This window comes from Stegostoma tigrinum, chromosome 30 (assembly GCF_030684315.1).
Source record: "Stegostoma tigrinum isolate sSteTig4 chromosome 30, sSteTig4.hap1, whole genome shotgun sequence".
Classification (NCBI taxonomy): domain Eukaryota; kingdom Metazoa; phylum Chordata; class Chondrichthyes; order Orectolobiformes; family Stegostomatidae; genus Stegostoma; species Stegostoma tigrinum.
Window position 1 is genome coordinate 3419610 of NC_081383.1, and position 15116 is coordinate 3434725.

Here is a 15116-nt window from a genome sequence, read left to right on the forward strand (position 1 = left end):
TCATTTAACAGCTCACCTGAAAGGCTGGTCCTTGAACTGTGCTGCCCTCCCTCTGTTCTGCATTCAGATGGCCAGCCAGGATTTCAGAAGTGTGACTTGTACGTTCTGGCTCAAAGTGAGACTGTTACTGTCCGAGCAAACTAGGCGTTCAGATGTGAGATTCCCTGTCCTGAAATCGAGTCAGCTGCCCCGTGGATTCAGGAAAGCCTGTGAGGAGGTTGGAGACGCTCCACAGCCTCCTCTATGGAGTGCAGTCCATGTCCTAAGCTCTCGACTCCATGTCGAGTTTTTCCTAGCACCATCTGGTAATGTACCTGGGGAGCCCACTCAGGGCTGTCTCTCATGCCGCAGTGAGTATTCAAACCATCCCATTGACGTCAGCAAAGGACCATTAATAAAAGCTGCAGCCGCTGGCTCCCTGCTCCCCAGCTGTTTGCTCATGATGCCAGTTCCCCACCCCCAAAGCACTCACTCCATCATCTTTCGCTGACCTTCAATGCCCATTTAACCCTTTCCTGCACCTGAGCTGTGCTCGGCCATTATTAATCAATGTGCCTAACCTTGTGTAAAAGGGTATCCTTTGGGAGAACTCCCAGGCTGAAAGCTCACGGACTTGGTTTGGTTATTGTCAGTGCTCACCACGTGCAGTGCCCCAGCTAAACCCTGGCTGTTTGCGGCGTTGAGTCATCACGGTGATTTCTGTGAATAAAGTGCCACATGTTACCCTCTTGGCTGCATGCCCACCAGAGAATTCGATCGGCATAATCCTCCCCCTCATTTAAAGGGACAGGGCAGAAACACAGTGGGGCAGGAGTCGCCTCAGCAGGTCTGGCAGCATCTGCAGAGAGAAAGCAGAGTTGACGTTGCCAGTCCAGGACACTGAAGAAGGGTCACTGGACTCAAAACTTTAACCCGTGTTTCTCTTCCATGGATGTTACCAGACCTGCCAAGTTTCTCCATGAATTTCTGTTCTTGTTTCGTATCTCCAGTGTCTGCAGCTCTTTGTTTTATATTTGGGAATTACCACATCCGCCACCTCTAACATTCACTCTGTCCATCCCCGATGGACTGTGGCTGCAGTGAGTGTCGTCCAAAAGGCACACAGCAACAACAGGCCAAGTATCCATTCACAGCATCTCCCAAACCCACAATTCCTCCTACCTCGAAGGGGAAGACCAGCAGATACATAGGAGCCACTGCCCCACTGCAGGCTCCCTCCAAGCTGCTGACCGTCCCGACTTGGAAATGTTTTGCTGCTCCTTCTCTGTCACTAGCTCAAACTCCTGGCACTTTCTCTCGAATGGCGTTGTGAGTGTACCCATGACGGATGGACTGCAGCAGTTCAAAAAGTTAGCTCACCCCTACCTTCTGAAGGGCAATTAGGGATGGACAGTAAATGCTGGTCCAGCCAGTGATGCCCACATCTGATGAATGAATGCACAAAAATAGTGGAACTAAACATTCCTGTACTCCCCACATGTGGCTCAGTGGATGAAAGCATTGTCTGGGATGTGAGACCAAGACACACAGCCCAGGAAATTGACCCGTTATAATCTGCTGTTGAATTAATAAGCCTCATCCAAAAGCACATATAGGCTGTGGTTAAATCTCAATGTTCTGGCTTAGGGACTAGGAAATAAATGCAGAGTTCCTGCTACGATCTTTGCCCAGTAAACCTTTCCTGGTGAGTGTGTGTCTGTATGTATTAAGTGAGGAAAGGAGTACAAGCATCTGTGATGCCACCCAAGGTCAAATATTTGCTTATTTCAGTCTCACAGCCAGGCTCAATCCTGATACCATCCTGCCCCCACCATGGCATTCTCACTCAAAATCAGAATCTGGGCCCCTTTCCCTAACATCTCTAAAAGTCACTTACACTCTGCACAGCCACCCCTTCAGCATAAAGGTGAAAGCTGGACATTCCCCTTCCATACTGACTACAGGTAGACCTTTCTACAAAATCTCAAATCTATCTGGCCCTGTACAGTCCACATGAAGCTAACTGTTTATGAAGTTTGTTCCAAGACAAACCCCATAAGGCTCCCCATTCCTCTGAGAGCTTCTCCCTGGAGTAGTCCCCTGAGAAAAATTAACAAGACCTTGGCTCTCAGTTTTGGCAAAGCGAACCATTATAACTGAGAGCTGTCTCTCTGCTTCTCACTCGACAGTTGCCCGTCTGTGATGATGCAGCTAATGGCTCCTAAGGGACATGTTAGTGGGCCATGCTGCCTAGTAAATATACATAATGGCCTGCACTGTGCCTGGTCAATCAAGACGCACAACCTTAATTGAGCAATGATTTGTTCTGGTGTTTGAAATAAACCCAAGGAGCTTAAAATCAATCTTTGCATTAGGAACTCCCTCCCTCTGGTGCCAGCTGGTGACTTCATGGGAGGAATTCTGTCTCCAGTTTCAGAACGTTGTGAGGTCCAACCCTGGCCCAAGGAGTTAAAGTTACTTCTAGGATCTCACTCAGTAGCATCTGTGTTACCTCCTCAGCAGCTAAAGGATTCCCACACTTGAATGGCTGCTTCCTATGGTGATCCTGTTGGAGGATTTCCCAGATCCTCAGGGTCTTTCCTTCTCCAGGATGGTAACCAGTTCCCCGTTAATGGGGTTATGGATTCTAAGAGGAGATCCAGCCAGCAGGCCTGTTACTCACCATGGCAAAATCTTTGCAATGTTGTTCAAGTCTGATTTGGGCGGGGGGGGGGGGGGGTAGTGGAGGGAGAGAGAGAGAGAGAGAGAGAACCATGGGAGGTAGAGAAAGGAGGCGTGACAAGGAAGGGCAGGAAAACAAAAAGATGCCCGTCTCCCAGAATGAGGTTGTCCAGATGAAACGGCACACGGTTATCCTGCCACTTTGTCTCATTTCTTTTCTCCTTTGTCACCTTCCTATTCATTGTATGGCATTTTCTTGTGTTTAAAATGTTCAGAAACATGACATTTTAGTGAATCTTACTGACTATTACAATTCTTCTTTATTCGCCTTTACTCAATCAGCAGTAATGGCCCGATAATGCGGAGAAACAGAGCAAACCAGAGAAGAAGATATTAGTAAAGTGTTGAGGGGGCTTTTAATTTTGGGGCGGGTGTATTCTGAAAGAAAAAGGTGACAGCATTGGGAGGAGATTCTAGAGCTTGATGGGGGACGGTGTTGTAGGAGCTTTACTCTGTAACTAACAACGTACTGTTCCTGTCCTGGGATTGTTTGATGGGGGCATTGTAGAGGGAGCCTTACTCTGTATCAGACCCCATGCTTTCCTTATCCCGGGAGTGTTTGTTGGGTGATAGTGTAGAGGCAGAGATGCCTTTGTAAAGAATGATGGACCACCAAAGATTCAGAATGAAGCGTTCTGTAAGTGGTAATTATTAAATAATTATCTCTCATTTTGCACAAGGCTGAGGCAGGAGTGTTTTCTTGGATTTTGATCAAATAATGGGGGAGTTTCTTAAGCTTGAGGAACATTGCTCATATAGTTTTGAACAGAGCAAACGATGTACAGATTTCATCAGAATCTCCTGTGGGTGTCATAGCAGTACTCATATATTTTTCCCCTTGCCTCCTCCAGTTTAAAATATCTGTCCAATAACATTTGTAGTCACTTGCACTAATATCTCTCATGCATTCCTAGGAAATTTTATTCTGTAATTGCTCTGTGAGTTTTTAGTTATGCATACAATACAGATTTTTGCTGAGACATTTTCTATCCTCCATATAATAGGTGTGACTTTTTTTTCATTTCTTGTCTCTTCTTTCTGGCTGCTTTGTTCTTCATCTCAGCATTTTGTAGATTTTGGATGAAACAGCTTTTTCTTTTCATGTTCTGTTAATGACTCTCGATCTCACTATAGTACAGGCTGCCCTGTAACAACAGCCCTGCCCTGCTTAGGTAAATGTGACTATCCCTCAGCACTGCAATCTTCAGACATCTCTACTTAGACATCCATGCAGCTTAATGTGAAGAAGTACAAAGTCCTAATAAAGGCGAGAAGTTTGTAAATATTGATGTGTGGAGGGATTTGGGTGTACAAGGACCATAGAAGCATAGAAAACAGGAGCAGGAGTGGGCCATTCGGCCCATTCAGCTTGCATCAACATTCAGTATGATCATGGCTGATCATGCAATCTCAGTATCCCACCCCCACTTTCTCTCTATAAACCTTGATCCCTTTACTCTCAAGGGCCACATCCAGCTCCCCCTTGAATATAACTAATGAACTGGCCCCGACAGCTTCTTGTGGGAGAGAACTCTCCGAGTGAAAAAATTCTTTGTCATCTCAGTCCTGAATGGCTTACCCCTTATACTTACACTGTGAACCCTAGTTTTGGACTTTTCCAACATTGGAAACATTCTTCCTGCATGTAGCCTATCCAGTCCCATCAGGAATTTCTATGTTTCCATGAGAACCCCCCTCATTTTCCGAAATTCGAGCGAATAAAAGCCCGGTTGGTCCTGTCTTTCCTGATATGTCAGTCCTGCCATCCCGGGAATCAGCCTGGTGAACCTTTGCTGGACTATTTCAATAGCAAGAATGTCCCTGCTCAGACTAGGAGACCAAAACTGCTCACAATACTCAAGGTGTGACCACACCAAAGCCCTGTATAACTGCAGCAACACATCCTTACTCTGATACTCAGTTCTCACAATGAAGGCCGGCATGGCATTAGCTTTCCTCACTGCCTGCTGCATCTGCATACCAACCTTCAGCAACTGTTCCACCAAGGCACCCAGGTCCCATTGCACGTTACACAGGGAAGGAGTTAACACATAGGCACAAGGAGCCACGTGCAAGGCAAATGGTATGTTTTCCTATTTGCAAGGAAGTTGGGGTACAAAATTGAACATGTTTTGCTCCAATTATATAGGCTGTTGATGAGGCTCCGCCCAGAATACTATGCACACTTTCAAAGGAAGGATGTATTTGCCTTGGATGTAGTACAGTGAGGGTTCATTAGGCTGGTCCACGGGATCAGAAATTTACCCTGTAGCTTAGAAGCTGAACAGATATTTTCCATTTCCTCTGGAGTTTCGAAGAATAATAAGAGATTTCCATGAAAACAGCTAGGATTCTCTAAGTAGACAATGAGAGGTTGTTTCCTCTCGCTGGGGAAACTAGAACACAACTTCATAGTCTCCAGATAAAGGGGCTGATCATTTTGGACTGAGATGAAGAAATGTTTTTCACTCAGAGGGTGGTGAATCTTCAGAATTCATTATCCCAGAGGTTTCTGGAAACTTCAAATATGATGAGAGCAGGACATACCCTTAATGGTAAGGTCACTGCTGCCAAACAATGAAGTGTGGGCTCATTGTTTCTCGAAAGTGGAGTTGCAGTGGACAAAATAGTGAAGGTGGTGTTTGGACACACTTGCCTTTATTGGACAGTGCATTGAGTATTGGAATTGGGAGGTCGCATTGCGGCCAGATAGGATATTGGTTAGGGCTACTTTTGGAATACACTGTTCAATTCTGGTCTCCCTGCTATAGGAAGGATGTTGTGAAACTTGAAAGGATTCAGAAAAGATTTATAAGGATGTTGCCAGGGCTGGAGGGTTTGAGCTACAGGGAGAGGTTGAATAGAACATAGAACATAGAACATTACAGCACAGTACAGGCCCTTCGGCCCTCGATGTTGTGCCGACCTGTCATACCGATCTCAAGCCCATCTAACCTACACTATTCCATGTACATCCATATGCTTATCCAATGACAACTTAAATGTACCTAAAGTTGGCGAATCTACTATCGTTGCAGGCAAAGCGTTCCATTCCCTTACTACTCTCTGAGTAAAGAAACTACTTCTGACATCTGTCCTATATCTTTCACCCCTCAATTTAAATCTATGCCCCCTCGTGCTCGCCGTCACCATCCTAGGGTAAAGGCTCTCCCTATCCACCCTATCTAACCCTCTGATTATTTTATATGTTTCAATTAAGTCACCTCGCAACCTTCTCTCTAACGAAAACAGCCTCAAGTCCCTCAGCCTTTCCTCGCAAGACCTTCCCTCCATACCAGGCAACATCCTAGTAAATCTCCTCTGCACCCTTTCCAAAGCTTCCACATCCTTTTTATAATGCGGTGACCAGAACTGTACACAATACTCCAAGTGCGGCCGCACCAGAGTTTTGTACAGCTGCAACATAACCTCTTGGTTCCGGAACTCGATCCCTCTATTAATAAAAGCTAAAACACTGTATGCCGCCTTAACAGCCCTGTCAACCTGGGTGGCAACTTTCAAGGATCTGTGTACATGGACACCGAGATCTCTCTGCTCATCTACACTACTAAGAATCTTACCATTAGCCCAGTACTTTGCCTTCTGCTTACTCCCTACTAAAGTGCATCACCTCACACTTGTCTGCATTAAACTCCATTTGCCACCTTTCATCCCAGCTCTGCAGCTTATCTATGTCTCTCTGCAACCTACAGCATCCTTCGTCACTATCCCCAACTCCACCGACCTTAGTGTCGTCTGCAAATTTACTAACCCATCCTTCTACGCCCTCATCCAGGTCATTTATAAAAATGACAAACAGCAGTGGACCCAACACCGACCCTTGCGGTACACCACTAGTAACTGCTCTCCAGGATGAACATTTCCCATCAACTACCACCCTCTGTCTTCTTTCAGCAAGCCAATTTCTGATCCACACTGCTGTATCTCCCACAATTCCATTCCTCCGCATTTTGTACAACAGCCTCCTGTGGGGAACCTTATCGAACGCCTTGCTGAAATCCATATACACCACAGCCTGTGAATAGGCTGGGGCTATTTTTCCTGGAGTGTCAGAGGCTGAGGGGTGACCTTTTAGAGGTTTATAAAATCATGAGGGGCATGGATAGGATGAACGGCCAAACTTTTCCCCAGGGTAGGGAAGTCCAAAACTAGAGGGGTATAGGTTTATGGTGAGAGGAGAAAGATTTAGAATGGACCTGGGGACAGCTGTTTTATGCGGAGGGTGGTGTGTGTTTGGAACGAGCTGCCAGAGGAAATGGTGGAGGCTGGTTCAATTACAACATTTAACGGGCATCGGGATGGGTACATGGATAGGGAGGGTTTGGAGGGATATGGGTCAAATGTTGGCAAATGGGACTAGATTTATTTAGGATATCTGGTTGGTATGGACAAGTTGGACCGAAGGCTCTGTTTCCATCCTGTACAGCTCTGTGACTGACTAGGTTTGAGGCAGCAATAGACCACTGTGTGTGGCTGAAAGAATCCATGGATATTGGGAATGGGTGGGAAAGTGGAGTTGAAGCCCTAGACCAGGCATGGTGATGAATGGCAGAGCAGACCTGACATGCTGTGAGGTTTCTCTTGCTCTCACTTCTTATGTTCTTATCCTTCTCGCACCCAAAGGAGAATAGCCACAAGGTTGATGCCTGAAAGGAGCCTGTTGACTTATGAGAGGAGGTTGGACAGACTGGGCTCGTTTCCATTGAGTTTTGAAGGTGAGGGGTGATTGACTGAAGTGCATAAGATCCTGGGTAGCCTTGACAAGGTGGTCAGAGAAAGGATGTTTCCTGTTGTAGGTCAGTACAGACCTAGAGGTCACCCTTTCAGGATAGAGATGAGGAGATTTATTTTCTCTGAGGGCTTATGTGGCTTTGGAAATTTCTGAGTCAGAAGCAGTGGAGAAGGTCATTGAGTATTTTTAAGACAGAAATGCATAGATTATTGTCAGGCAGGGGAGTCAGGAGGGAGTGTGAATGCGAAATTTGAAAGACAAACAGCCACAATCTTATCGAATGACAGAGCAGAGATGAATGGTCAGGTTCTGCTTCTAGTTCTTCTGTTCATATAATTGCCTAACATCCCAGAGCTTGAAGCTTCTGAATCCAACAGTAAGCTTTCTACTCCCAGGCTTTCTCAGTGCTTTGACTGAGGTGTGCTAATGTTCCACAGACAGCAAATCAAACTCCAGGCTTTCCCAGCCTACATGACACATCCATCATAACCACCTTGGATTGCCCACTTTGCCCCAGGTGTTAGAAAGCTCCATCAGCTTCCCAAAGGCAGTTCTGAATCCCCCAATCCTTACTGCTCCATGTCAGATTTTCCAACAAACTACTCATTCACAAGAAGCCAGTACCAGCTGCAGGCTTCGGGAAGGGGGCTGTAGGATTTTGGGATCTCCCCCCTGATCATGGGTTGGAAATAGGCTTCTCATTCAGTCACTGAGCCATTCGGGAATGCCTGTTCTCTAAATGATCTGACAGACAGCTCTAACTTACTGCTCATTCTCAAACTCAAACAGAAAGCAGAGCAACAAAATTGATAGAGACTGAATGAAGCAAAAAGCAGAGAAGAAAATAAGGGAGCAAGGGGCGCAGGTGTTAAAATGTTTCTAAAAAGCACTTTTAAATACATGCAGTTCCTGAGCTTGCAGGGGATCCAAGATCAGTGCGCAGACAGGAACTGCAGTGTGCGTTTTGGGAGCTTCAGACATTGAGTAACACCTTCAAGCCTTGGATTTCGACAACTTGTACATGGAATATTCAGCATCAATACAGGAAGGGGCTTTTGCCCTCATTGCCTTGGCACTAAGGAGATGTGGCAAGGCCTGCAACCAGTGCCCTGCAGCTGAGAGATGAAGGGGCATGCTCGGGCAGGGGGCTGTCCGAGGCCACCCTGGGTTGCACCACGGGCACAGGTTCTTCTGGAAGGGGTGTCAGTGGTCTGTGGAGTACCTCAACGTCTGTGTGTCTGTCTGTCTGTCTGTCTTCAGAGGAGAGCAAATTGGCTTCCGAGACCCTGGAGGAACTGGACTGGTGTTTGGATCAACTTGAGACGCTTCACACGAGGCATTCTGTCAGTGAGATGGCCTCCAACAAGGTGAGCTGACAAAGCTGGAGTGGGGTGGGGGGATGCTGCCGCCATGGGGTGGGAGGTTGGGGGGGTGCGCAAGTGCTCAGATAGCTGAGCAATCTGCAGCGTGTTCTGTACAGACGCTGAAAGTAAGCAGTATCGTCCCTCTGTGGTGGATCAGACGGTCACTGTTAACCAGACAAAGCCACACAATAGAGTAGCACCCATCTTGCGAACAGGTTCGGGACGGTCTGAGAGATGTGGAGTGCTCCTCTCGTTGAGACTCAAGTCTCCCGGATTAGAGCAGAATTGGGCCAAACTGGAGATAATAAATCCTCTTGATGTCCAAATGTTTCTTTTTCTTAGGAGGGGAGAATGATGACTAGCTGCTTCTATCACCTTCCCTCTCCCACAGCATGACACTAATTCTCTACTGACAGAGCGCCGCACTGTGGGAGGCTCAGCGCTGAGGGAGCGCCGCACTGTGGGTGGCTCAGCGCTGAGGGAGCGCCGCACTGTGGGTGGCTCAGCGCTGAGGGAGCGCCGCACTGTGGGAGGCTCAGCGCTGAGGGAGCGCCGCACAGTGGGAGGCTCAGCGCTGAGGGAGCGCCGCACAGTGGGAGGCTCAGCGCTGAGGGAGCGCCGCACAGTGGGAGGCTCAGCGCAGCGGGAGCGCCGCACTGTGGGAGGCTCAGCGCAGCGGGAGCGCCGCACTGTGGGAGGCTCAGCGCAGCGGGAGCGCCGCACTGTGGGAGGCTCAGCGCAGCGGGAGCGCCGCACTGTGGGAGGCTCAGCGCTGCGGGAGCGCCGCACTGTGGGAGGCTCTGCGCTGCGGGAGCACCGAATTTTTTTGGATGAGTCTTTAAACAGAGGACCTCTCCACCCTTTTGTAATGAATTTTAAAACATCCCCTGGCCCCCATACTTGAGAAGAGCAGGGAAAGTTCTCCCCAAATCCAATATTCATCATTCAAACTGCCATTCCATCCTACTGATAAAAGGACTAATCAGTTTCCCTGTGTCACTGGGATCTTGCTGTGTACTGAATCTCTGATTGCTGGACTCGTTTCAAAGTAATTACTCATCTTCAAGGCTTGTCACCGAGATATAATTAGATTAATAATCATGTAAAACATTCTCTCAATGTATGAGCAAAGGCTAAACGGGTTGGAGCTCCACTCACTAGAGTTGAGAAGAATGAAAGGTGCAATCATTGAAACATATCAGATTCTTAAGGGGCATGACAGAGTAGATGCTGAGAGGCTGATTCCCCTCATGGGAGAGTCTGGGACCAGAGGGCACAGTCTCAGAATAAAGGGGCATCGATTTAATACTGAGATGAAGAGGAATTTCTTCTCTCGGAAGATTGAGAGTCTTGGAACTCCTTGTCACGGAGAGCAGTGGGGACAACCTGATAAAGGTTGACAGCACAATGAGTAAGCACTGAGCTTGATTTTCCTCCTCTGCCTTGTGTATATCTGAGGCTGAGTAACATCCTCGGTCAGCCAGGAATCAAGGGTTAAAGGGAAAGGGATGGAAAGTGGATGTGAGGAATGTCAGTTCAGCCATGTTCCCGTTGAATGCCACAGCACGCTCAAGGAGCTGAATGGCCCACTCTGTTGCAATGACTAATGGTCTTATGGAGATATAATGGTGGAACAAGTTGGTCCCCAGTTTAGCCGAAGGTCGCTGTAAAAGCTCCGTCTGCTGAGCCAGTCCGTTGTGCGGAGGTCGGGGGTGGCACCGTATCTCATACTCCCAACCCTCCCCACTATCAGAGCAACAAGACCAAACAGCCCCCTGTTTCTTTGTTCAGCCTGTGTGCTAGGAACCAGTGAGACACCTAAACCCCAGCCAACTGACTCATAATCTTTATGTGGTTGAGAAGGTCGAGCTGCAGAAAATGGGGTTGAAATCTCCCACGCCTGCCCTCCTCCTCCTGCCCCGCTTCCCTGTCCCCCGCACCGAGGTAAGGACCAATCTCTGGTGACAAAATGCAGGTAGGAGTTCCCAATGGAAGTCTTGCGTGATTACAGTGCAGAAGGAAGCCACTCGGCCCATCATCTCTGCGCCAGCCTTTTTTTTGTTATTCCAAACATGGGATGAGGGTGTCACTGGCTAGGCCAACATTTGTTGCCCAGAAGCAGTCAGAAAGTATGTTTAACAAGCTACTCTGCTTCTTTCACCAGTTTAAGAGAATGCTGAACCGAGAGTTAACCCAGTTGTCTGAAATGAGCCGTTCTGGAAACCAGGTCTCGGAGTTCATATCCACAATGTTTTTAGGTGAGTGTGTGTAATGCCCAGAATCTACATGCACATGTGTGGCTCAGTGTTTAATGTTTCCTCAGCTCTCAGACAGCAGCGTGCGAGCTCAAGTCCCCCACGCTAACCACTTGAGCCCATCTTCCTGTCTGAAACTCACAATGCCGTACTGAGAGAATGCTGCTCATTGAAGGAGCCATTTTCCAGATGACAAATTGAGGTTCTATCTACTGTTGTAAGTGGATGTAAAGCATCCCCGGCCACTATTTCAAAGAAGTCCCTGGTGTTCACCATAGATAATGGGAACTGCAGATGCTGGAGAATTCCAAGATAATAAAATGTGAGGCTGGATGAACACAGCAGGCCAAGCAGCATCTCAGGAGCACAAAAGCTGACGTTTCGGGCCTAGACCCTTCATCAGAGAGGGGGATGGGGGGAGGGAACTGGAATAAATAGGGAGAGAGGGGGAGGCGGACCGAAGATGGAGAGTAAAGAAGATAGGTGGAGAGAGTGTAGGTGGGGAGGTAGGGAGGGGATAGGTCAGTCCAGGGAAGACGGACAGGTCAAGGAGGTGGGATGAGGTTAGTAGGTAGCGGGGGGTGCGGCTTGGGGTGGGAGGAAGGGATGGGTGAGAGGAAGAACCGGTTAGGGAGGCAGAGACAGGTTGGACTGGTTTTGGGATGCAGTGGGTGGGGGGGAAGAGCTGGGCTGGTTGTGTGGTGCAGTGGGGGGAGGGGACGAACTGGGCTGGTTGAGGGATGCAGTAGGGGAAGGGGAGATTTTGAAACTGGTGAAGTCCACATTGATACCATATGGCTGCAGGGTTCCCAGGCGGAATATGAGTTGCTGTTCCTGCAACCTTCGGGTGGCATCATTGTGGCAGTGCAGGAGGCCCATGATGGACATGTCATCAAGAGAATGGGAGGGGGAGTGGAAATGGTTTGCGACTGGGAGGTGCAGTTGTTTTTTGCGAACTGAGCGGAGGTGTTCTGCAAAGCGGTCCCCAAGCCTCCGCTTGGTTTCCCCAATGTAGAGGAAGCCGCACCGGGTACAGTGGATGCAGTATACCACATTGGTAGATGTGCAGGTGAACCTCTGCTTGATGTGGAATGTCATCTTGGGGCCTGGGATGGGGGTGAGGGAGGAGGTGTGGGGACAAGTGTAGCATTTCCTGCGGTTGCAGGGGAAGGTGCCGGGTGTTCACCATGATGTCCTGGCCAAATACTATCCCTCCACCAAAGACTGAATCCTTTATTGGAGATACTTGTGAACAGACTGACTACCTCAGCTCATCTCCTGCTGAAACCATCATCCATACTGTTCTTATGTCTGAATTCAACCATTGCAAAGCACATCATCCACGTTGTATAAACATGAAGGGCTACGGCCTGTGCCCTAACTCTTATCAAGTCCTATTCACCATGCTCCTACATTGGCTGCTGCTCAAGCAGCTCCTCGGTTTTAAAATTTTCATCTTTGCTTTCTATTACCCCACATGTCTCTAATATCCTCCCAGTATCACAATTCTCCACAGTCTCTCTAGTTCTCCCATTGGGTTTCCTTGGTTTTACTTCTTCAACCTGTGCCTTCAGCTGCGATAGGCAACCGTCTCTTGCACCTTTATTCACTCATGGGACATTGACATCATTGGCTGGACCTAATCACCTGTCCCTAGTTGCCCTTGACAAGGTGGTGTTGAACTGCCTTTTTGAACCACTGCAGTCTATGAGCTGTAGAAAGACCTGCAACACCATTAGGGAGGGAATTCCTGAATTCTGACCCAGCAACAGCGATATATTTCCAATTGGGATGATGAGTGATTTGGAGGGGAACTTGCAGGGTGTGGTCTTCCTATTTTGCCTATATATTTCTTGATGATAGAGTTCGTGGGTTTAGAAGGTGATGTCTAAGGAGCCTTCATGAATTTCTGCATCATAAACTAAGAAAAGGAGCTTGATCATGTTTAACAGAGACATAGAGTCACATGGAAACAGACCCTTCTGTCCGCTCTGACCTTGTCCCATTTGCTTATATCCCTCTAAATCCTCCATATTCATATACGCACCCAGAACTTTTTAAATAGTGTAATTGTACCAGCCTTCACTGCTTCCTGTGGCTGCTCATTCCCAACACGTACCACCCTTTGCATGAAAAAATTACTCCCAAGGTTGTTTTTAAATCTTTGCTCTCTTCTCTGCCTCTAGTTTTGGACTCCCCTACTCTTGGTGTTGGGGGTTGGGGGGGTGCGATGCAGGGGAGAAAGACCATGCCCTTTATGATTTTATAAACCTCTGCAAGGCCAGCACTTAGTCTCTGATGATCCAAGGAAAACAAAGTTCCAGCCTATTGAGCCTTTCCCTCTAACTCAAACCTTCCAATCCCAGCAACATCATTGCAAATCTTTTCTGCATCCTCTCAAATTTAACAACATCCTTCCTACCGAAGGGTGACCAGAATTGTACACAATATTCTCACCAGCATCCTGTACAGCCACAACATGATGTTCCAACTCCTGTAATCAATGTTTAGACCAATGAAGGCAAGCGTGCCAAACGCCGCCTTCACCACCCTGTCTACCTGCGATTCCACTATCAAGGAACTATGCACCTGCACTCCAATATTTCTTTGTTTGACAACACTTCCCAGGGCCTTACCATTACCTGTATAAGTCCTACCCTGGTTTACTTTCCCAAAATGCATCACCTCACATTTATCTGCTACTCCTTGGCCAATTAGCCCGTCTGAGCAAGATCCTGTTGCACTCTGAAATAATCTTCTTCACCGACCACTACACCACCTGTTTTGGTATCACCTGCAAACTTATTAACCATACCTCCTACATTTACATTGGAATCTTTGATATAAATAGTGAAGATCAGTGGACCCAGCACCGATCCTCGTGGCACACTGTTGGTCACAGGCCTCCAGCCTGAAAAGCAACCCTCTATCGCCACCCTCTGTCTTCTACCTTTTGAGCCAATTTTATAACCAATTGGCTAGTTCCTCCTGGATCTGAGTTATGAGAACGTGTTACACATATACATAAAGCATACAATTCAATCAGCCTTTTCTATCACTCTGCTTTATCAGTATTACAGTAGTTATACCTCTACTCAACTTTCAACTCTATGAACCGTCAATTACTGTGTATCTCACAATCTTTCTCCTTGCACCTGTGTTCTCGCGTTATTAAACTCTTTGCACCGTGATCTATGGCATGAGTGTTAACAGTGAAACTCCTCTTCCTTTCTTTCTACAATCAACAAGTTTATAAAAAGGGAATAAGGATGGGATACAGATACACAGAATTAGTGGCGCAAGTTATTCAGGTGATTAATAACAGCAGAGCTGGCAATGGGTTCATTTCTGCGAAGGACTAGTACTGAAGACCAGATCAGTTTAATCTGGGAAGCCTTGATTAGATTATGTATGGTGGTTTTGTGAACATTTCTGACCCACGTATTTTGAAAAGGAAGTTGTAACAAAACTGCAAAAGCAACTGTGAGGGTATAGCTATCAAGAAATACTGATCAGAGATGGATTATTTTTTGACAATCACTAAGAGATGACCACATGGAGATATTTAATGTTACGGAGGGATTTTGTAGATGGAGTGTACTGTTCTGAGATGGGAGGATGTGGGATAGGTATGCACTGTCTCCCAGTCTCAAGTTCAGGACATGAGAGCTTGTCAATAGCCTGCTCAGCGCTAAATGAGGCCCTTAAGTGGTCAATTAATGCCTTATCCTGCCCCTGAAGATTGAATGAGAAGTAAGCTCAGGATTTACTGAGAGCAGTGAATGGTGACTGAGCCCGGTAAGGTTTACCTGTGGCCTTCTGGGAGTTTGACTAAGGGACCTGACACTGAGAAATAGGCCCCTGTTGAAGCTCCTAACCCCATCCGCAAGCCCCCACCTCTGAACCTTATCCAGCTGCCCTTTCCTTTACCCTGGGCTCCACAGGGATGCGGGACAATAGCTCATGTGCTTTCCTGCCAGTACCCACTGCTTTGAATGGCCAAGAGTTCTCAGTGCTTTGGAT

At 47.4% G+C, this 15116-nt stretch overlaps 1 protein-coding gene across 6 annotated transcripts in view; it reads left to right on the forward strand.

The window, feature by feature from the left end:
* LOC125465965 (cAMP-specific 3',5'-cyclic phosphodiesterase 4C-like) overlaps nt 1-15116 on the forward strand; it is a 340991-nt gene that overhangs the window by 303320 nt on the left and 22555 nt on the right. For all 6 annotated transcript variants that reach the window (XM_059638435.1, XM_059638436.1, XM_059638437.1 and 3 more), the window contains 2 exons: nt 8735-8841; nt 11003-11096. In XM_059638435.1, coding sequence (XP_059494418.1) covers nt 8735-8841; nt 11003-11096 — 201 coding nt within the window. The remainder of the gene's footprint in view (nt 1-8734; nt 8842-11002; nt 11097-15116) is intronic.